Source organism: Notolabrus celidotus, chromosome 8, assembly GCF_009762535.1.
Source record: "Notolabrus celidotus isolate fNotCel1 chromosome 8, fNotCel1.pri, whole genome shotgun sequence".
NCBI classification, from domain to species: Eukaryota; Metazoa; Chordata; class Actinopteri; order Labriformes; family Labridae; genus Notolabrus; species Notolabrus celidotus.
In genome coordinates this window covers 22,152,893-22,176,102 of record NC_048279.1, presented here as the reverse complement: position 1 = coordinate 22,176,102, position 23,210 = coordinate 22,152,893, and the positions used below count along the sequence as shown (strand labels likewise).

General features: G+C 38.9%; 2 protein-coding genes across 3 annotated transcripts; one reads left to right on the top strand and one right to left on the bottom strand.

Moving 5' to 3' along the window:
* Positions 1-1,932: 1,932 nt before the first annotated feature.
* On the bottom strand, positions 1,933-10,573 carry ubl3b (ubiquitin-like 3b). 2 transcript variants are annotated; one of them, XM_034690222.1, is made up of 6 exons: positions 10,239-10,573; positions 9,668-9,778; positions 5,029-5,137; positions 4,058-4,144; positions 2,437-2,514; positions 1,933-2,187 (listed from the first exon to the last, which is right to left on the bottom strand). In XM_034690222.1, exons 2-6 carry the CDS (start codon positions 9,692-9,694, stop codon positions 2,135-2,137), a joined length of 354 nt encoding a protein of 117 aa, XP_034546113.1. In that variant the 5' UTR covers positions 9,695-9,778; positions 10,239-10,573; the 3' UTR covers positions 1,933-2,134. The 2 variants fall into 2 exon arrangements, with proteins under 2 accessions (XP_034546113.1, XP_034546112.1); XM_034690221.1 differs by having other exon boundaries at positions 10,321-10,572.
* Positions 10,574-15,390: 4,817 nt separating this feature from the next.
* On the top strand, positions 15,391-22,690 carry foxo4 (forkhead box O4). The gene is made up of 3 exons (XM_034690237.1): positions 15,391-17,368; positions 17,812-19,354; positions 19,631-22,690. The coding sequence occupies exons 1-2, from the start codon at positions 16,928-16,930 to the stop codon at positions 19,324-19,326; spliced, it is 1,956 nt and encodes a 651-aa protein (XP_034546128.1). The 5' UTR covers positions 15,391-16,927; the 3' UTR covers positions 19,327-19,354; positions 19,631-22,690.
* Positions 22,691-23,210: the final 520 nt, after the last annotated feature.

Genomic DNA, 23,210 nt, shown 5'->3' with positions numbered 1-23,210 from the left:
ATTTTTATATGAAACAAATGTAAAACAATTCTGCTCACAAACTTTACTTATTGTAATTACCTGAGTTCATTTAACAGTAAAGATTAACCCTGCCTCTCACCCAATGACAGCTGGGATTGGCTCAAGCCTCCTGCAACCCTTAGCAGTACAGCTAATAAATGAATGGATGGATGAAAAGTACCAAACATTTATAGTCTGGTTTGTGGTCAATCTGAAATCATTGGTTCATTGCTGTCCATATATTGTACAATCTCTTGTTCGTCTAACATGGACAGGATTGTAATATTAATGTTTATAACTTCAATAAGAGTGTATCATAAATTGTATCATACAGGTTGGATATCTGTGAAGGTTTTTAGTCATCCAGGTCATGGGAATTCAAATCTTGATCCAAAAGACAAGTCTATTTGCCTGTTGGATCAAGATTTGAATCACAGGATGGATGTCAATAAGTTGTTATGGTAATAAAAAGTCTATGTGAATCTGGTTTGATGTATTTCATGGTGAAAATGAGCTCAATGTTCTCAAACTGTACGTTCATTTTTCAATATTCTGACAATGAAACATCGATGGAAAAAATGCAGACAGTGAAAGTAATCAAAAGTTGTAACTCTGTCCACAACTTCCTCCTATCTTGAGTGAAAAAAGAAGCAGAATGATTTGCCTTATTTAAAGATTATTAATTTATAATACAAGCTTTAATGTAGACCACATTGTATTTTAGTTTTTACATTTATTCATACTGAGCTAAACTTCATAGCAGTGACACTGATTGACATGAACACAAACCAAGGGACACTCAATGGAAGGAATCAAAGGTTTCCATCTGTTTCTGAGGAAACCGAGCCCATCAACACTCCCAGTGCACCACCCTTTTTAACACCACATGCCCTCACTAGTCCTCATACAGTATGCCACGTGCATCACACACCCTCAGACACACTCACATACAAACTCACCCACACTGAAGTTGAACAAATACCTATACACAAGATAAAATTGATATATTTAAATTTCATTATTAATGATATTACTGAATTCCACGATAAAAGGCAAACAAGAAGTAAAGACAGCATCCAAATGAAAAAGGAGGTGAAACAACCACCCAGAATTTTTCCTTTTGACTTCATCCAAGTGGGAGAAACTCTCCCTCTTCCTTGTTCAGTGTCCAACAGAAGGGAATCTCACATCGACACCGCCCCTCCCTCTCATCTTCAACTGCTTCCCCTGTATGCGTTAAACTGGCCTGCCGTGTTTACGTCCGACAGTCTAGTCCTTTAAAGTCAAAGCCAGAGACACACGAAAATCCATCGGATCCTCTGACACCATCTTTATGAAGCTCGCTGGGGGTCTGCACCCTGTACTTCCCCTCAGCTGTTCACATAGCTCCTCCAAAATAAAGTCCTTTTTCTATTGGTCCAGTTTCAGGAACAAACAGGCGTTAAGGTCATGGCACAAACGCCACCGGTGGTGCTGATACAAACCGATCAGTTCAGTCATTTAGTCAGTGAGAGGCAGAAACAATCTCATGAGGAGGATGGCACATTTTGTACCACGTGAGGGAATACAAGTCTGTCCCTCTGACCAAGAAGAACAAAAGAAACAATTGGGAGGGGAAAGATGCAATGAAACACAGTAAACACTTCTGGATTAACAAACCGGTTAAGTGCAATGAGAGGGTTAACACCATTCAGTAAGACCTGGGGAAACAACCATAAGATTTAGTAGGGAAGGGTAATAGCCCACAAATCCTTAAATCCTTTATGACAAGTCTTTGTCCATGAAGAGAGACGAGTTCCTGACAGCTCGGGAAAACTTGTCAAGGAGCAAACATGTCCATGATACAGTTTAACATCAGGAGCTTCAAAAAATAGATGAATTACAGCAAAATCCTTAAAGTATTAGGTCTGAGAGTCAACAATTGGCACAAAATAAGGATTGGTGCAGATAACGGCCAAACCATCCTGTGATTCATTTTAATCCAGATCGGACAGGATGACAGGCAGGAGAGGAAAAGGTGTGTATATGTTTCTAATGTCATGAGTCTGTGTGTTTTTGTTTGTGTGCGTGTATGTGTGTGGATGTTTTTGTGTGAAGTTAAGGTAGCGGATAAAGGGATGTCATTTCAGTTGCTTTACAAGAGGAGACAGCAGTTGCTCTCTGTGGTTTTTTCTCTGTTCCTTTGACCTACAAAAACAAGACAAGAAACACGAGGTGAGATTTAAAAGAAGAATAAGCAGCTAAAATATAAAGAAAGCACAAATCACTCTGCAGAGTTCCTTTTTGAGGCCAGTGAGAGGTTAGTAACAACCTTCATGACAGTATATGTAAAAACTCAAACACTTGATCTAAAACAAAAGAGCTGTTTACTTTGACTGACTTCACTCTGCCTGTTATTTTACTATATAACAAAGAGACAAAGACAAAGATTCTCACCATGAGAGTTGGGCTCTGGAAGAGTCTCTCTGGCAACCAAGTGCATGACGGTGGTCCGGCCCGCTGGCAGCTTTAGAGCTTTGAACAAAAAGTATTAATTGTTTTATTTTATGAGCAGTATTTTTCTCTATGATCCTCTAGTATCCAAGCACATGTCACAGGTCTGATACAGCTCCATATGAGATGCACAAGCTGAAGGCAATCAGAGTGAGTTTAGTTTCCTCCTTTATGTCTTTGCGAGTCCCAGACACTTTTACTTTTAGTGACATCAAACCCTACCCTCACTTTCAGTGGGCAATAAACACTACAATCACAGCTTCAGAAAAAAAAGGACATGCATACAGTGTCAGTCTTTTTCAGATACTTTCCTGTGCAAGACCCCCGTGTCTGGTTTAACAACAAGGATCATCCTCTCTAACAGGAGAGCCTACTCTGAAAGGATCTTTTCAATGAATGTCGAGCAGCTAAATGAAATGAACACGTCACAGCAATCAGAGTCAGATGAGGGATTTTTACACCGGTCAGTCATTTAGACCCTCATACCTGTAAAAATAAGGTGCAGTTGTAGAAGTAACAGCTGTAACTTTTAATTACTCATTCATTAACGGAGTACACTATGTTTTGACTCAGCTGCACTTGAAGAATAGGAATACTGTGAAGTGAAAGGAAATAACTTCAACTGACAATCTTCCCTATGACAACAGAAGTGTTAGTTTGTTCATGTCCTATTTCTGTGATGCTGAATTCGTCTTCACTACTGACCTTTAGTGAAGTTCTGGAGGCCCCGTTTGTGCTCCAGCGCATGTAATATTTTTAAAAGCAAACTCAAGACCTACCTTTTTAGTCTCGCTTTTAACTGAGTTTTATTCTTAACAGTTTTATTTATTTATTTATTTATTATCTAGTTCAAATTGTAGTCACTTTTAATCTACTTTATTTATGCATGCAATATTTATTTATTTTAAATATAGCATCTTATTTTCTTTTAATGGTTTAATATTTTAGTGTTTTACTATATTAGAAATGTATTTTATTTTGGGGATTTTAATTTCCTGTGTTGAGTTTTAACACATTATTTTACCTCCAGTGTTTCCTCATTAAGATATCATGAGAGCGTTTCCTCAGTTCTTTCAGCAACTTCTTTTTTAATACATTTAATGTATTTATTTCTTATTGTTTTTATTGTTATTGTTGCATGTATTGTGTTATTAACCTTAGGATTGTGGGGTTGGTTTGGGGTCGGGCTTCCATTTTAGGTTGTTTTTATGTACAGCCCTTTGTGTTACAATGCGATTGTATGAAAAGCGCTTTATAAATAAAGTCTGATTGATTGATTGATGTGTTCATCTACTGTGAAATTATTTTTCTCATATTTTAATTTTCTCATATTTCTTCTTTTTTAAACTGGGAAGTAAATAAAGAACATTTTCCAACTTTTCCCTGAAAACAGTGGTGAAACTATAAAACCAAGAGGTTAATAGTTACCATTGTGCACGGTAACCTTAAAAAACTCAATCAACGCCACAGGAGTGTCTTCATCAAGATATATATCCATAAAGGTAGCATTAACTGTGTTTAGACTCATGTTGGTTATGGTGTCTTTGAGCTGAGATGATCTTACCTCCCAGAGTGACGTTGCCATGAAGAAAGCGTCCCTGGAAAATGAGGCGCAGTATGCTGGGACTGCTCACCCTCTCCTCCTCCCATCCTGTCACAGAGCAGAGAGACATGACATGACATTCTCCGGCCACACCCAGACTGGATTTATCAGGCCAATACTGATGTATTTTTAAAATCTAACAACAACAAGGGGAACCATAGTCTCTTTGTATGTTGGGTATTCAACGGCGAGTAACAAATATGTCTTTGAACTGCTAATGAAACGAGTCATGCACATAATGTCATTTGCAAATAGATGATAGTTGAAGTTTGTCATATCCCTGCCTGAGTACAAAACTGAAAGTACATAAATGAGAAAAACGTCACACTCAGATGTCAGGTGTGATGTCAAGTGATGCCAGTATGACACTCATTGATAACATTAAGGACCCGGTCCTGCATGCTGGCTTTCACTGAATTGCTAGATCTCCTTAAATACAGGTTTATTTTGACATATAAACACAGGCCAATCAGAGGGACTTATACTATTTATGTAGGTAAGTATCAATACATCTGCAATACACTAATGTAGGCTGACTGGCCTGGCCCCTTACTGGTTGAGCTCCATCATCACTCAACACTATAACAATAGTATAACCCATATGGTGACTTTGGGACATTTAGAAGTTCTGTCTCTTTAGAAACAAAATCTATAAATGTTGTGTGTGTTTATTAAGACTTTATATAAAAGCAGTTTACACAAGATTTAGGTAACATCATTGATATAGCTGAAGGTCATAAATGATAAACACATGTTGATATGAATAACATCACTCTGATAGTTAATGCTTTCATAATAAATTAAACTCTGAAACTCACACTAATGTGTCAGTTAAGGGATGAGTAGATCAGATGGACTACTTCAGACAAAGCAATAAAATCTCTGAATCACACAAACAAGGAAACAAGAACACACAGGTATTTAAAACGTACCTGCAGGCCAGTTCTCAAACACGTGCTTGGCGATGTCTGTGGCCGAGTCATTTGGGGAGAAAGTGAAGTCTTGCGTTTTTCCACTGACCAGGATGAGGCGCAGGTGCACCTACAACGGCAAACAAAAACAGATTAACCTCAGTCCACAGAAACGTCACATCAGCCAACACAAATACCAAACCTCCAATTAAGTTTTCCTTAATTAGTGGTAGGAGAATCCTTCCACTTCCTCTAACCTCTTCAGACATGAGGTGACCTTCAGAGGGCTGTGAAGAGACGGGCATTCCAGTCTAATTAGATTTATCCACCGCAGATCTCCACCCTGTGACTGGGCCACTTCATTCACTGAGGGCTTACACTGAAGTGAGCCCCTGTTGCCAGAGACGACAACAGATAAGGGTGGGGCTGAGGGGGAAACACTGGCCCTTTAGTTTCAGGGCGCCACGAGCGCCTCTCCGGGCTGTCGGCCTAATGCGATAACCCCAGGTGTCCCAGACAGCTCTGGGCCACGTTATTAAATTTACATGGCCAGTGCATAGCCCCCGAGGGGGGACTGTGCATATGTGTGTGGGAGGGTCTTTACCAGCGGGGTTTCCACCACATTTTATCCTCTGGGCAACACAAACCAATCTGTTGAAAAAAAATCTAGTTTCTTGTCCAACATGCCTTCAAGGCCTAAATATGACTTGAACATCAGGAGACCATCACAAACAGACATTTAAGGAGAGCTGACACACTTAATAACCAAATGATCAACACAAGCTGATCCTCACCCTTTTGATAATGAAATTGTCATACATTTTTCATGAATAAAATGCTGAACATTATGACCTTTTCCTGCTTCTAGACTGTCATGATTTTCTGCTTTATCTTTGTCTAACAAGGAAAACCGGACAAAGAAATGTGGACTCTCCAGACCATAATAAGTATCGTAACTGTTCTGATGATTTCTGCTATAAGACAAAATAATTAGAGGACACAGTGGGCGGGAAAACTCTACAGTTAGCAGTCATTAGTGCAGAACTATTGATGATTAATAAAGTCTGCCAAATGAAGGACAATGATCCAAAACATTCAGAGAACACAACCAATGAGGTTCTGAGAGCAAACAAAGGAAAGCACCAGACCAAACAACTGACCTCAGGCCAGGAGGTTAGGAATGAAGATGGTGGAGGAGACGCCAAAAAAAATAGACACAGAAAGTTCAGCCAAATAGGGAAACGAAAAACTATCATTAAAAAGGTAAATCAAGTGCAAGGGCAGTTAAACACAAAAGACAAGATAAAGTGTGAGTGGTGTAATGTAGAAATATATAATATTGCATTTAAATCTTCATATTTCTTACTAATGTCTTCCTTTAAGTGTGTGTTCTTTGTGGCTTTATATGGGACCTGAGAAAAGAAATTTCGTCCCATAACATGCGACAGCTTGTATTGGTACGACAATAAAAATCCTTGAATCCGTGAAACATCAAATAAGTATAAAATGTGAAAAAACTGCAGGAGAATCAGACACTGTAGTTTTCTTTTAGGAGTTGACACCTGTAAGGCACTTTGATTGAAAGCACTCAATAAATAAATGTATTATTATTATTATTATTATTGTTATTGTTATTATTATTATTATTATTATTATTATTATTATTATTATTATTGTTATTAACAATAGAATGTACATGAGTTGAGATTTTCTGGTTAACTATGTTTTTTCCTGTCATTATTTTTCATCAGTGGAAACATTTCCCACCTTTGGGATATTTATGAGATCTACTGTAAACTTGAAAAGTATTTTTCTGTTTCTCTAAACTGAAATATGAAGTCAGGGAACATGAGTAATCTTTCACACTGATGCTGATGTCCAGTGGTTGACATATATTTGTCCACTTGCTCTACAGTGTAAAATTAATCAGGTCCCCATAAGGATCCAAACACCCCTCTGACCTAAATTATTGATCCATTTTGGACTTAAGTCATCTAATTTATGCTGCAAGAAGAACTGTTCCTCATTAATCCATTAATCCATCATCTCTCATCAATCATTACAGCACTCTCAAATATTACTATGCCAGAATGTAAATCTTTTTAGGGGTACATCTCCACTGAGGAGTCAGAATGTATGGATGGGATTGATTTCCCCGACATGCGCGCCTCTTAACAAGGTGCCACATGAACTTTCCTTGGTTCGCAAATCACAGCAAAGAACAAAGAGACTTAACCACGAGGTGTGACGTCAGGGAGGAACAGCCCTGCTCTCTGATCTGTTTACAAATACAGTCCTCCCTTGGTGGTCCTATGCCCTGCCCCCTCCCCCTTTGAACTGAATAACCTCAATGTGGGGTTACATACCCATGTCATCATTAACAGGCTTTGTCCTCATCCCCGTCCCTATCCCTTTCATCCCCAACAAAATAAAAACAAAGTCAAATCTGCCTGGTTTCTCATGGCAACATCCAGAGAGGTTCTCCAAGCCAAAGAAAGACAAATCCCCCAAAACTGTGGTGAATCACTTGTTTTAAAGGTTAAAAGAGCTACCAAGGGCTTATTCATATTGATGTTGGGTGGGTTTCCTGAAAACATTAGGCCAACCACAAGCTTATGCTCTGTGATAACTGCCAAAAGAGATGATCCATCAAATCCCTCTCTGCTTTGTTGTGTTGCTTTCACCTGATGTAGGAGTTCCAGATGAAACACTTTATTCTCATCATCAACTGGGTTTTTTAGAATATTCTGACTTGAAGAATGTATGCTATAAATACAAAAGATGCGTGTTTCAAAGCACTAAGCAATACATCAACGCAGAGAATAATCTGATACATTTTCATTCAGTTAAGGGAATTGTTGGTTAAAACGGCTCCCAGTGTATGTATATGATCTTCAAAAGAGTTCTGGTTTTGTCTAACTAAAAGCTGAGAAACTAAAAATGATTCAACTACAATTAAGTAAAACAGAGTAAAGCTGCCCTTCTTTACATAGAGAGGTCATAACCAGCGGCTCAGGCATTTTGTTCTAATTATTTTTACATATTTGATGTATTAATGAAGTTGTTCATAATTTCATTGCTGGCCTTGAGTTCACTTTCGGTGACTAATGTTTCCACCACTCCGTGATGATCCCTGTCATACATATTAGGATAAAAAAGCAAACTTTCAATGGACAAATAAACCTATATGAAGTGGTAACTTTCAGTTTTTGGTAATCAAGAAAAAACAAGCAGGTCACAGCTACACAAATATCTGCAAGCTTTTCTTAGTGAAATAAGACAATCAAGTGACAGAGGTTTTAATTAACAGTAAATTGAATCTCTGTTTGACTTTCCTCTCTGCTCCATTTTTCAATCAGTGTTGTCCATTCCGATGATGGGGGAGGACGGTAACTAGGATTTATCAAGAGGTTACAATCAATTGGGGTCTAAACCTTGAAAGGAAAGTAGGGCAACGTTTTAACTGAGATTAGACAGATGGTGTTCACAGGAACAGCAGTCACTGTCCCAGCTAAGTGTTTGTGCACTGTGGCTAATCCATGACTCCCCCTCCTTCCCTTGTGTTTAAACTCGGAATTATTTTGACTGAGGTGAACATTTATGAAGAATTATCAGCATGATAATTCAAAGGAATCACTCCTTTACAAGGTAATACATGTCACAGGCAGAGGTGTCAAGTAACAAAGTACAAATACTTTGTTACCTTACTTAAGTAGAAATTTTGGGTATCTATATTTTACTGGAGTAATTATTTTTCAGCCGATTTTTTACTTCTACTCCTTACATTTTCACGCAATTATCTGTACTTTCTACTCCTTACATTTTCAAAATAGACTCTTATTTCTTTTCAGCTTGTCATCTTTTGAAAAAAAAACAAAAACATTTATGTACATTTACATTCAAATAAAGGTTGTTAATAACATGCCTGTGAAGTTTGACTTTTTGCACCATTAAAATACTTATAGGCAACTAGTCATCATCATATCTTCCGCTCCATGAAACACGTTAATGCTCAGTAACACACATGTATGGTTCTTTAATGTATTTGCATTGTAATTTATGTAAACATTTATGTCAACCATGTTTTTAAAGTTAAGGAAAAACTCTGAAAAAGCAAACTTGTATTTATGTCCACTTTACTGAATATGGAGTCTTATTTGCTGAGATATACACAAAAAGAAACAACAGTCGTTCTAAATTCTACCAACAAATGCAAAGATACTGTCAAAGTGCAAAATCCACTCTTAAATACATAAATGCGGCTGAAACAGGTGCAACCCAAATATTTCAACATTAACATATTAATATAACATTATAGACATTATGGCCTCCAGAAACGTGTTTTTTGGGGAGGTGGGGTAGTGCACTATAGGCCCCTGAGGCGCAGCCTAAACTTTTGTCCTTAGTGGCATTTTTTTCCTCTTACATTACTTTTATACTTTAAGTAGTTTGGAAACCAGTACTTTTACACTTTTACTTGATACTTCAACTTCTACAGAAGTATTTTTAAACCCTAGTATCTACACTTCTACCTGAGAAATGAATGTGAATCCCTTTGACACCTCATGTCACAGGCAACAATGCAGAGGTAACTTACAGAGTCGACAAACAAAGGATACCACCTGGGTAACTTAAAGAAAGGTGGCAGACCCGCACTCACCATATCAAGATCCCTCTGGGTGGTCATGGCTCAGTGAGTGTGATGGCCGTGGACGTGGATCAGAGAGGACGGGACTGGCGTGCTTCAGCTGCTGGAGACGGGGCCAAAGCCCTGACACAAACAACACAAACACTGTGAGGAGGCTGTTTCTCACTGTGAGGCTGCTTCTCACTGCCTGGCACCATCACTTCACTGCAGAAACCATTATCCAGAGAGCTAGCAAGTCGCATCACAACACTGTCAAACCTGCACGATGATGTCCCCGATGTTATGAACAGTAACCACACAGGCTCATTTCACCTTGTTAAAGCTAATTGAGATAAAAAGCTTGTTTAGCTTCAGCAGTGGTGAGATTAACAGCTTAGTCCCTCCAGGATCTTACTGTTAAGCTAATTAAGCTAGCAGGCTAACGCTTCTGATCTAGATTCAATCATTGTTGAAAATTAACCGAATCTAAACGATAACATAGTTGATGTTGCGATCATCAGAAACAATATCTCATTACAGCACTACCACGAGAACCGAGTTTATCCCTGACAAATGTCGAAACCCTGCGATTAGAGAAAGCTACCTTTAGCTGAAGTGCTAGCTTCTGTCTGTCGCTAGCTATCTTCGGGCTGTATGTGAGCATCTATCCGTCCTGCCGACCTTACCTGCATCTGATGAATGTTATGGAATTTTGCATTCAGTTAAGTTGACGAATCAGAGGTGGGAGCTTTTCAGGAGGAAAACATCGAATGTAGATTGATATCGTTGACTGTGGGTATCGGTAGCTAATGGACGGGAAGACGCCGGATGTCAGCTGGTTGTAAACACAGGGAGAGACCGTGAAGACGTCTGGGAGATGAAGTACTAAACAAGGAATGGCAGCCCTGGGACACTGTCGCCACAATTAACCATGTGTTTCTTTTTAAATACTTTATGTATAGATTTTTTCAGAAGACATATAGAACATTCAGAAGATAATACCCCCCCCTCCATCCCATTCTACAAACAAAAAAAAACAAGACGAGACAAAAGCAAACAACGGAAAAACAAACAGACATAAAGCAAACAAACAAAACAAGACGAAACAAAAAAAAAAAGAGAAAAACAAACAGACATAAAGCAAACAAACAAACAAAAGCAAGACGAAACAAAAAAACAACAGAAAAACAAACAGACACAAGGTGCATTTCAACCAAGAGTTCCAGGGTCTTTTAGCCCCCAGAACTACTTTCCCCAGAACTCAAAGGTTCTTGTGCCCCCAGAGTTGTCTGAGGGTAACCGCGGGCTGAAGTCCCAGGTAGATTGTGCAAATCAGGCCAGTGAAGTATGGAGACATTTATTTTTATACTAAATAAAATAAAATCTTAATAAGTATGCATTCCCAGGAACTCCCTCTGTGTTTCAACAACTGTGTAAAATCCACAGACACCGTAACGTTCAACCAAAAGTCCCAGGACCTTTGAAAAGTGCTACCCCCGGGGTAAAGTTCCTGCGGTCGAAAAAATGCCCATAAAGCAAACAAACAAAATAAAATAACATAATTACTTACACAATGTTGCCTATACGGTATAAGTTATGTTAAAGGTTAGGCAGGATAAGCCTTGGTGTCAGCCTACACTTTTTTGGTCAGCATGTGATTGACTAAAATATATGTGGATGTGTATGCATGTTTATATGTATGCATGAATGTACTTGTGTATGTATGCATGTGTATGTGTAGGTATGCATGTACATATCAATATGTGTGTGTATGTATATGTCTATATATATATTTTTTTTTTCTTGATGAATCCCTCAGTGATTGTTCTATTTTTGCTTTTATTTGTGATTTTTACATGGCTCCTATGTTGTGGAGGGAAGTATTGGTTGTTAATGCAGACCAAAATAAACCTAATCTAATCTAAGTTTAAACAGAGTTACAAATTATTTATTTGAACATAAAGTTTAGTCTACATTCAACAATAAATGCCCAATCATGCAAAAAAATACAAAGTTGACTGATTATTTAGTAGCCCAAATAGTTACAACCTAAGGTCACATAATTAGATTTTTACTCCAACCATTTCACACAGGTATTCTTCAGCATACTGAGTTTTTTCATGAGGATCATCACCTGACCACATGTGCACACTTAAAGGATCTTCATATGCTGAAATTCCTGTGCGTTCATCTGGAATAACAGATAGATCCATGTATTGTTCCAGCCTGTGGAATATACATGCAACACCAGGCAAAATGCTAATCTAAACATGAGACTGCTCAGCACTAGGGTAGGATTAGTCCTCTACTTGTATGGTTACCTGCAGAATGTACATGCTCCCCACTTCCTGATGTTGATAGTGTGAGCCTTGAGGTGAGTCATGGACACCTGGAGCCACAACATTTCAAATAGAAAGCCAGCCTGTTTTCTGTCGTGACTCAACTAAGAAGACAGTGCAGGATGTGAAAGGAAACTTATGTTTGAGTTTAAATTTTTGAATGGTAATTTTTGTTACTGATCTTTTGGCTCTTCATCATGATGTTCAGAGAGAATCACAAGTGAGAAAAATAGAATCAATTGCAAAGAAAAATGTCTAAACAAAAATACACGTAGGCTATAACACATAGTATTCCTGGTCATATATTCTTAAAAAGCATTACCGTGCAATAAAGGATTTAAGTTAAGATAAGATAACTCAGTAAGGCACCATATAGCATTTTGAATAGGTTGTTTGCACATTTTATTTCACTGCGCAAAAAATAAGAGTTTAAGCAGAAAATCATTGAGACTTCTGCCAGTCCAGAAAGACAATCATCAACAGAATCACACCTCAGTATCAAGAAAAACAACTCTTATCAAGCTGTGAGTCCTGATGTTATCAACTTAATCCACGGCAATAAAACAAAATGTCCTCAGATGTTCTGTGCCTAACTGGACAGCACGAGATCGTACAGTGTATGACCTACTGTGTTGTACACAGGTGATCTGTGTGACTAAAGGGTTGTATCAGTTAAGTAGTGTCAATTATGCTGTGTGCATTTTTCTACATCCCTAAATGTCTCTTAATGTTATTTTTTCTACCTGATTAACCCATCATTTACTCGCTAATTTAAGCTATTACAGTGTCTTTCTTCATGATTTTTATCCTTCGAACCTGTTATTAGGAAATTGAATAAAAATCTGATTTCTTGTATGCCAACAGTTATAGTGCATTACCGTGATTTAGCAGTATGCTCTACTGGAATGCAATTTTACAGTAACAATAAACATTATATTATTAAAAACAACTTGTTATAGGGTAAGAGTATTGGCTTGATATAAAAGCTGACATTAGATTTCTGTGACTCACACTATGTATGAGAGATGCTACAAAGCTTCTCAGTCATTAAGGTAATTGGTAATTCAAAGCTTGATCTAAAAAGGCAACTGCATTTTGGAGAAATTCTTGAAGACGTTTCACCTCTCTTCTGAAAGGCTTTTTCAGTTCTGACAGAACTTCTTCAGAACTGAAAAGGCCTTTCCGGAGAGTGGTGTAATATCTTCATGAATTGTCTTCCGAGTCCAGTTTCCTTTTTGGATCAAGCTTTGGAGTATGTTGGAGAGTAACTTTACTGAAGTTGCACTGAACACTAAAACACTACTAAGATTAAGTTCTATGGCCAATTTACTGTTTTGTAAGTCTCAATATAAATATAAATACAGATGTATTTATATTAAAATGTGTTAAAGTTACTGAGTGAATAACTGAGAAAATTAATAAACAGTTTGATTTCTGCGTGATTATTATAATTATTTTTCTGCAGCATAGGTTGCAGATTGACTGAACAGTGATGTTACAGTGAGGATAGTCAATGCATTTATTTGATTTTTCATAATGTGCAAATTGTATTATTGTATTATTTCTTTATCTTTGAATATACTGGAAAAGAAAAGTTCATTAAGCAGTTTGATGCTAAATTTTATCCCGACCCTCCTGTTCACAAAATGCTTGATGACACAACATTTGTACCACACCATGGCCACCCCAGACAGAGAAAATGTTTATTTCTTAACTATTATATTCATTACTTATTGTGCATAACAGTCTTGAGGGGACATGTTACAGAGGATGGTCCATATCTTTTTTAAATGAATTCCAGCCATGAAGAAAATATGAACGAATTAAACAAGACCTTATCAACCAATCAGACTTTATTTATAAAGCGCTTTTCATACAATGGCATTGTAACACAAAGTGTTGTACATGAAAACAACTTAAAATAGAATAAATTAAGAAAAAGATCCCACCCCCAGCCCCGACCCCAAACCTACCCCACAATCTGAAGGATAAGAAAACATATATGCAACAATAGTAATAAAAACACTAAAAAAGAAAATAAAGAAAGAAAAAAGAAAAAAGAAGTTGCTGAGCAAACTGAGGAAATGCTCTCATGATATCTTAATGAGGAAACACTGGAGGTAAAATAATATGTTAAAACTCAACACAGGAAATTTAAATCCCCAAAATAAAATACATTTCTAAGATAATAAAACACTAAAATATTAAATCATTAAAAGCAAATAAGATGCTATACTTAAAATAAATAAATGAGTACATAAATAAACAAATACATAAATAAAGTAGAATAAAAGTGACTAAAATTTGAATTAGATAATAAATGAATAAATAAAATTGTAAAGAATAAAACTAAAACTCAGTTAAAAGCGAGACCAAAAAGGTAGGTCTTGAGCCTGCTTTTAAAAAGGTTTATGCTCAGTGCAGCCCTCAGATCTTCAGGTAGGTTGTTCCACAGACGTGGGCTGTGACAATAAAAAGCTGCCTCACTGTGGGTCTTAGTTCTTACTTTTGGTACAATTAAAAGTCCAGTACCTGAAGACCTGAGGGCTCTCACCAGCTCATATGATAAAAGCAAATCTGATAAATATTGTCTGTATAACTCCTCACTTGGAGGGAGGAGGGGGGGCGGGAGGAGGACAGAGGATGGGGGGGGGGGGGAGAAATAGGCATTAACTGAACTGACCAAAACAAAATTCAAACAAGCTTGCAGTACTCATTATTTATAGTTAATTATCTATCTATCTATTTATTATTGCTGCTGCTATTTTATTATAAACCTGGTGTTACCTGATGCTGGAATCTGAAGGGAACCTTCAAAAGGATTAATAAAGTTCCTCTCTCTCTCTCTCTCTCTCTCTCTCTCTCTCTCTCTCTCTCTCTCTCTCTCTCTATATATATATATATATATATATATATATATATATATATATATAAATAAATAAGAAGGGCCAAGGCCATTAAGAGATTTAAAACCAAAACAATGATCTTAAATCTATTCTAAAAGATACTGGAAGCCAATGCAGAGACTTTAAAATTGGTGTGATGTGGAATCTATTTCTGGTCTTTGTCAGCATTCTAGCAGCTGAAGCTGAGAAATGTTCTTTTTGGGAAGACCAGAAATATTATAAAAATAGCATTAGTCTACTGATTGTAAAAAAAAAATATATATATTATTAAGTGATTAACAATGTGGGGTTTTTTTTATGTCTAACGGCTCAGTCTATTATTATCAGTTCTGTAATTATCTATAACAGGCTACCCCAAATGCCCTTAGAGTGACGGGGGCTTAGCACACTTTTGAATCCGTTACATAATGAGCCATTACAGGTACATGTTGCTCCTACAACCGGTGTTTACGCCGATTCCGTCACATGAATGACTCTGTTTCCCAGAAATCCTCTTGGCGCAGGCGCAGAACGTGTTGCTTGACAGTGGTAAACAGACGTCAGAAGGGAGTCTTCGCCTCGAGTCAAAACAAAACAAAACAAGTCAAAAAGATACAGAAGAAAAGGATATTTGAGCGGCTGCAACGACAGAAAGTTTGACAAAAGCTTTCGCTGATTAAAACTGAGTACTTAAAGGAAGTTATCGGGGATATTTGATGGACTTTTCCCCGGATAGTAAACTCTGGAGTAGCAGGAGCTTAACCAGCTAACGTTACGGTGGCTATCGTGCTGTTTCCAAAGTGCGGCGACTTGGAGCCGACAGACCTCCGAGGTGACCAAACTTCATCTAACACGCGGGAATACTCTTCATAGTTCGGTTCCAGGGACTGTGGGGAGAGGATCCGCGGGGCTCCGGGCCTCGGTGGAGAGCTTTTAAAGGCGCTTCTTCGAGCATCGTGTGGAGGAGAAACATGGCAGATGGTGACATGCGCCTGGCCGCAATGTGGCGGATCGTGCAGACCTGAAGCACGGACTTCACTTTACGCACATCCCTTCATTATTTCTCTTTTGATATTATCTCAAATATCATTCAACCTGTAGCTAGGTCTGATCTCTTTTTCCATGTTTGTCACAAGACATTAGTTGGGTTGTTTATTCACAGCTGCTCTAACATACAGGCCAAAGAGACGGCGGCGATATACTGTTTTTTTATATATATATTTTAAAACATTTTTAGAATAATCAGAGGTTGTACATTTTCCACTTGGCATTGGTATAACCCGTTGTGCTTGACTCTATCTGAAGGTCATTTCAGGATATTTTAAAAAGTTTTGCTCGAGGTTTTGCGGCTTGTGGAAAGCCCTGACATCACGTTGTTTACAAGTGGAGACGGACAGGGGCTGTCCTGAGAAGATCCTTTGTAACAGTAGCCAGCTAATCCCTGCTGGTACTCTACATAGTTGTACAATATTTAAAAAAATCTCAGCCTTGTATGAGATCATTTATGTATGAATTTGTATAATTGGTACGAAAAAAAAAGTCAGGATATTCTATTAGTTTTTGAATATTTACATTAAGGGAACCTGTTTTATATACTGTTTACAACATTAACCCACTCAGCAATATTTATCCTTTTTCTGTCAGGAATGGCAATATTTTATATCAACACACCTGGAAACTTTTGTAATTCATCCCATGGTGAGCACAAACCTCTGTAGATCCAGATGTTTTGGTGCTCATTGCCACTCTGCCACTTTTGTTTTTACTACATTCAAACAAAGAGACCCTTCTTCATTCTACATAAATCGCAAGGTTTATGATAGTTACTATTAAGGAGATTATATGGGTTCCCTAATCTCCAATCTGAGGATTAACTGAGGCCATTGGTGTGTCCAGATTATTACGTCTCTTTTCTAGGCCTCTCTGTTTACACCCCGCAGTGGCTCAACATATTGTTTTTATCAGGAAGTGTTTTTAACGCATCGTCCTCACAAAGTTAACTTTACATTTTAAAGTTAGATGTTTTAAGTGGTTCACATCTTTGCTCGAGTGGAATTTAGAGGACCGTCATGGAGGACTCACCAGTGCCCCCGATTGACCCAGATTTCGAGCCACAGAGTAGACCCCGCTCTTGCACGTGGCCCCTGCCTAGACCGGACATCTCGGTTGTCAAACCGGAGGGGGCGGATGGCGCCGAATCCGCCGCCGGGACCCCGCCCGCGGATGAGGACAAGCCCGAGCCCCAGCAAATCACCTCGGAGCCAGAGAAGGCAGCAGCGGCAGCGGAGGGTGGGGTCGTGGCCGGCGTGGGCGGAGCCGGCGCGACACCCCGTAAAGGATCATCCCGGCGCAACGCGTGGGGGAATCAGAGCTACGCAGATCTGATCAGTCAGGCCATTGAAAACTCACCCGAAAAGAGGCTGACCCTGGCGCAGATCTATGAGTGGATGGTGAAAACTGTGCCTTACTTCAGAGACAAAGGGGACAGCAATAGCTCAGCTGGCTGGAAGGTGAGTCAGTGGGTGGTGTTCATTTTCACTGCACCTCTTTTAAAGTTGGAGGCTAATTAAGTGTCATGAGTCGTAATTTGGGCTGTACAGTTTGGGACAAATACAGTACAGGAAGCATCCCACAGAATAAGAATGCTAATCATATATATTTTTATCATTATTATTAATATTGCTGTTAAAATAAAATAAAAATAAATAATGAAAATAACGTGAGGGATGAAGATTACATAAAAAAATATTCTTTAACTTTTTGTGTGATTTAACTGCAACCCTATACCAACATTAGAATAAATGTAACTGGAGGGAAGACTTGAACTTTGGCAAATTGTTTAGTTGCAGTGATTGGTCATCAAATGAAACCATGTTTTAATGAGAGGACGCCCCTGATTTTTATTACTTAAAGTGTCTTCTCCTTCCTCTTTTCCTTCCTCTTCTTTTTGTAGAATTCCATTCGCCACAACTTATCACTCCATAACAAGTTTTTGAGGGTCCACAATGAGTCAACAGGAAAGAGCTCCTGGTGGATGCTCAATCCAGAGGGAGGGAAGACCGGGAAAGCTCCTCGCCGCAGGGCGGCCTCCATGGACAACAGCAGCAAACTGCTGAAGAGCCGCATGAGGGCCAAGCAGACCAAGAAAGCAGCAGCAGGAGGTTTGGGGGGCGCTGGAGGCGCTGATGGCAGCACAGGCTCAGGTGGTGCAGACAGCCCTAATTCATCTCAACAGTTTCCTAAATGGGCAGTAAACAGCAGCAGTCCTTCGTCCCGCGGCAGCCTGGATGACTCCGATATGTGGACCACCTTTCGCCCCCGTACCAGCTCTAACGCTAGCACCCTTAGTGGACGCCTGTCCCCCATCGCTCCTGTACAGGAGGACGATGATAACCTGCCTGAGGACTCTTTGCTGGGGCGTTACTCAGCCAGCAGCTTGACCCCCACTCTCACAGAGACCCTAATGGAGGAGCTGGATCTGATTGATGGCCTCACTTTGATGACTGGGCCGCAGGGAGGAGCGAGTCCCAGTACAGCTCCACCAGCACCTCCCACTCCGCTACCCTCTGCCTCCACCCTACTGCCTCGTGGCTCAAGCTTCTCCTCCTTCCATCAGCTGCAACCATCCAGTGTCCAACAGGCCCCCTCACACACTGGGACCCAGACCTCCATGTCTCAGTGTGGGCCCGCTAGCAAGGAGACGTCATCCTTTAGCAACTCCCTCTTCAACCCCATGCCCTCCTCCACCTCACGTGGAAGCAGTCATTACAGCACCCACGTTCCCTCCAGCCTGGAGGCGCTGCTCACCTCTGACTCCCCTCCACCCAGTGATGTCATGATGTCCCAGGTAGACCCCCTCATGCCCAGTCCTGGAGGGGTGGGCCTGATGGGCCTGGGCTCCTCAGTGGTGGGTGTTGGGGCAAAACCCAACCAGCTGCTAATGGCTAAAAGCCTTAAGCCGAACACGGTTTCCCCTATGGGTCTGCAGGCCCAAATGCAGCAACAGCAGCACCATCTTCACCACCAGCAGCAGCAGCACCACCAGCAGCAACAACAACAGCCACAACAGCAACACCAGCATCACTCTCAGATGGGGTTGGGGATGATCCTTCCAGGTATTTCTCAGGATCCATCACAGCTCTCTGCCCTTAAAACCCAACATGCACCAGGGCCAGTCCTGGGCTCACATCATGGAGCGCCTGTTGCATCAGCCAATCCAGGTCTGAGTCTGCAGGGAATGAGTCCATTTGGAGCTCCACCCTGCTTCCAGACCAGTCAGGACCGCCTGCCCACAGACTTGGACATAGACATGTTTACTGAGAACCTGGATTGTGACGTTGACTACATCATCAACAGTGACCTCATGGACGGAGACGGAATAGACTTCAACTTTGACCCCATACTGCCTGGAGGCCAAGGCTACCCGGCCACCACACAAGGCTCCGCCCACAGCTGGGTGCCCAGCTAATCTCTCAGCTGACCACACAGTTAGCCAGGTACGTGAAATATTACTCTAGTGTTCATTGATCTCTTTTGAAGTTATTTTGATGATTTTCTTTGTCTTAAAATGTTTTACAGAGCCCAGAGTGGCTCGTTGAAATGTTTGCTTACAGATGTTTGTTATTTGTAGCCTTTAACTCACAGATATTTATCAATGACCTCGTCTCAGTGAGATGGTAAAATCGAGGTTTGAAGTACATCACTTATGTAACTTGTATTTATGAACGAAATCAGAACCAACACGTGACTTTATTATCATCTTTTTCTCGCAGGAACTAATCTTCAATCAAGATAACCTCACAGATGCATTCCTCCTCCCTGCTGGCTGAAGATAACTATTTTCAAATACAATGCTTCTCTCGGACTGTAAAGACAAAACCAGACCTCACCTGTGTCATGTGCCAAGACATGCAGGGACAGGGAGGAGTTTCAGGCTACTATGCACACTTTTTTCTAATTTTTTTTGTAAAATATAACACAACCGTTTGGCTGCTCGCCATTTTTTCTAAATCTGAACTGATTATGTTTCAAGATGTGTGACGTAATATTTTCAGAGTGAAAAGACAAATCATTAAGTCCCCACTGCCGGGAGTTGTTTCAGTTTTGTTGCACCTGAATAGCTTTAGGGTGGATATACGGTACTTGATGGGCTTTGGTAATGAAAACTCAAACAACTATGCGTGTTTGAAGAAGCGGCCAGTTTTCCACCGAAACTCGCCAAGACCAAATGCCGTGATCGTCTGTGCAAGGCTCACAGAGAAATAAGTTTGACCTTTAGGAGTCGATGAGATTTCTGAGGAGAAGATTTCTGTTTACCGTGCTATGAGCAGGTGGAAGATAAAGACTAGATGACTGGAGGCATAAAAAAAGTTGGCTAAACATCTCCCCAAATTGTGGACTAAGATTTTCTGTACGATTTTAAGTTGCTCACTCTAAAGAAAGTGATTTTTTTCTCCAATAAGGTTTGGTGATTGAACAGTTTAAGAGAGGATGTTTTTGCAGTTTGGCATTTTTGGTGTTTTGAGGTAGATGTCAGTTAGAGGGTGTGTTTTCCTTTTTCTTTTTAAATCCCTGATGTGCAGTTAATCTAACAAAATGAAGAAATGTGATCAGTGAATTTTTACATGGGGCATTCAAGGGTTTATGTATTTGCCAACAAGTGATTGGTTGGCCAAGTATTATCAGACAGCAGTATGCCTCCACTGTCAAACACTCTTATCGAATTGTGTTTTCTTTTCTCAAGCCTGTGCGTTTTCAAAGCACTTAGGTTTCCTGCAACACAGGAACCCCAGACTACAGCGGAGAATAATCCAGGTTAGGTTAAACCATTTCATTGAAAGAGAATCCTGTAAAAACATGTAATACACATGTTGCACATGTACATGATGACACGCTATGCAGACCTATCAGGAGACCTAAATGAAATCTTGAAGGAAATTTTTAGAAAATCATTTCTTGAAGGGTTTTGATATTTAATATTTTCCTGATATTTTTATGTGTGGGAGTTTTTGAGGACCTCTTCTCCTCTCACACTTTAAATATTCAGTACTTCAGTTATTCAGCTCAAGAACTTCACTGTGTAACAAGTGCAAAAAGAATATAGTTGATCATAGTTTTAATATACAATTTAGATGGAGGTAAGAAATGAGATATTAATACATATGAATATATTACTAATGACAAGTGATGCTTTTTTACATTGGAAGAAGAATTTTCAGATAATTTCTAACGGTAATTTTCTATACTTTTATTTTTGTAAAGTATGAGATGCATGTAGATTTTTTTACATAACCAAAGGAACACTAATTTAGCATTTGCATGGCATATAGGGAGCGCTTGGGCCTGACTCGGCATCTCGGTGTACATAAGCTTTGCAAAAAGACGCGTGTAACTAAAAAAAAATCTGACTTTTGTAAGACGAGCGCAGCAAAGTGCATCAATACTTGACCATTTAAACTAAAATTCCCAAACCATCTGCCTCATTGTTTTCTGCAATAAACATACAACCAAGTAAAAAAAAAAAAGTGAGCTGAACTGTGGCAGGACTCAAAGACAAAAAAACATTTATCATATTCTCATCTCAATATGAGACTAATACAACTGTTACCTCTTAGGGTCACTAAGAAAGAAACTCAACAGGAAACTAATTCTGCATGGACATGATCAGATGCTTGTGTCATAAGAAAAGAAATAACATATTTATTGTTTGCATTGTCCCTGTTACTGCAGACTGGAAATCAAATTTGAAACGCTTTTTGTTTTGTTTCCTGGAAACGTTTCAGTTGAGTTGATCTCAAATTTGACTCCCTTTTTAGTGAAATGTTTTCTAGCTCTACAGCAGCCAGGTATTACAACTAACTTGTCCTCTTTTTTTTTTGACTGCCAATATTTAAAACACTATAGCATGACGTTTTTCTGTAGCAAGGTAAACTTTATCTTGTCATCTTACCCCCTTCAAATATTGTTTCATGTTTGTATTTCATGACTGTTCATAACATTTAGTGAAGACGAATAACACCCCTGCAGTTTGAACTCTTTATATTCATCATTTCACTGTAGCTATGTGAATATTTTAGCCTGACTTGTAAAAAGCACTCTCTTTTTTTTCACAAATGTGTTGTTTTTTTCTGTTTTTGAATGGTGCTAGATGTCATCTGTGATGTATCCAGGAGTACGCCATCATGCAAAAGGGTGCATATCAGGTTCTTTTGAATTTTCTGTATACAGCTCAAGGATCTTGATTTGGTGTTGAATGGTGGCATACAATCAGCAGTCTTTCCCCCTCTTTGTTTTTTTGTTGATATACATATATATAAACACAATCTTTTTCCCCCAATCCCCAAACTGGTGACTTAGATCTGGAAACAGACGACCAGCTTGTTAAAGTGCATGATTATTTCTTATTACTCTAAATCATAACATGTAACTATTTTAGAAAGTTGTATATGCAACAACTCCCCTGGTGTTATTACTCCCTTTATATCCCCCCTCTATGTTATTATAATTTTCTACATATGTTTTTCTTTCACTAGAAGTTAGTCACTGTATGTTTGTTTTGACATTTAAAATTGCCCAATTTAAGCATTTTAGTATTTGGCAAAGGGTGGGATTTTATACCTTAATTTTCTCATAGGGGAGGGTGGGGTGGACGGGGAATGATAAGTTGTGCATAAGCCATTAATGTTTATGAATTTTGATTAATGATGATAGTTTTCTTTATTTCTCTCTCTCCCCCCTTCACTCTTTTTCTTTCTTTTCTTATTGTTAAGTCAGCCAGAGATGACAAACAGTTCTGAACAGCAGAAATAAATTCAATAAACTGTTTAACCCACTGTTTCTGACTCTTATTTGATTTGATTTTGTTTATTTTAGTCTAGTTGTATTCTATTTTATTCCACTTAGTTTAGTTTAGTTTAGTTTAGTTTAGTTTATTCTATTTTAAAATGGGCCATGTACAATATTAAACTAAAATGTTGTCATTCATTTCCAGAGTTAGCTTAAAGCAAATTTACATCTGCTGTCCTTTGACAGGTCCCACTGAAATCATCGCAAAGCTGTCACTACAGAAACTAAAAATCTTACCAAGTGAAATTGTCTCATTTTTAGTCAAAATGTCTTATCGCACTTGATTTAAGATACACTTACTAAACAAGTAACATTTGAGCAATACAACTCAAATTATGGTGAATATATCTCAAATGAAGAAGTTGACGTGAAATGTATTAGTGCAGAAATCTTTTTTGAGTGACAAAATACTATTTGTTAGCATTCCTGTCTCATTCTAAGACACTAAGCTTTAAAATAATGGTAAAATATTGCTTAAATTAAGTTTTCCCTGCTTATTTTAAGATC

What these genes read in the sequence shown, in the direction of transcription:
- ubl3b (XM_034690222.1), bottom strand. Translation starts at nt 9,694, where the DNA reads ATGACCACCCAGAGGGATCTTGATATG. An exon ending in CCCAGAGGGATCTTGATATG is followed by an intron (nt 5,138 to 9,667) that starts GTGAGTGCGGGT and finishes TTGCCGTTGTAG; the next exon opens with GTGCACCTGCGCCTCATCCT. An exon ending in TCCAGAGCCCAACTCTCATG is followed by an intron (nt 2,188 to 2,436) that starts GTGAGAATCTTT and finishes TTGTTTTTGTAG; the next exon opens with GTCAAAGGAACAGAGAAAAA.
- foxo4 (XM_034690237.1), top strand. Translation starts at nt 16,928, where the DNA reads ATGGAGGACTCACCAGTGCCCCCGATTGACCCAGATTTCGAGCCACAG. An exon ending in ATAGCTCAGCTGGCTGGAAG is followed by an intron (nt 17,369 to 17,811) that starts GTGAGTCAGTGG and finishes TTCTTTTTGTAG; the next exon opens with AATTCCATTCGCCACAACTT.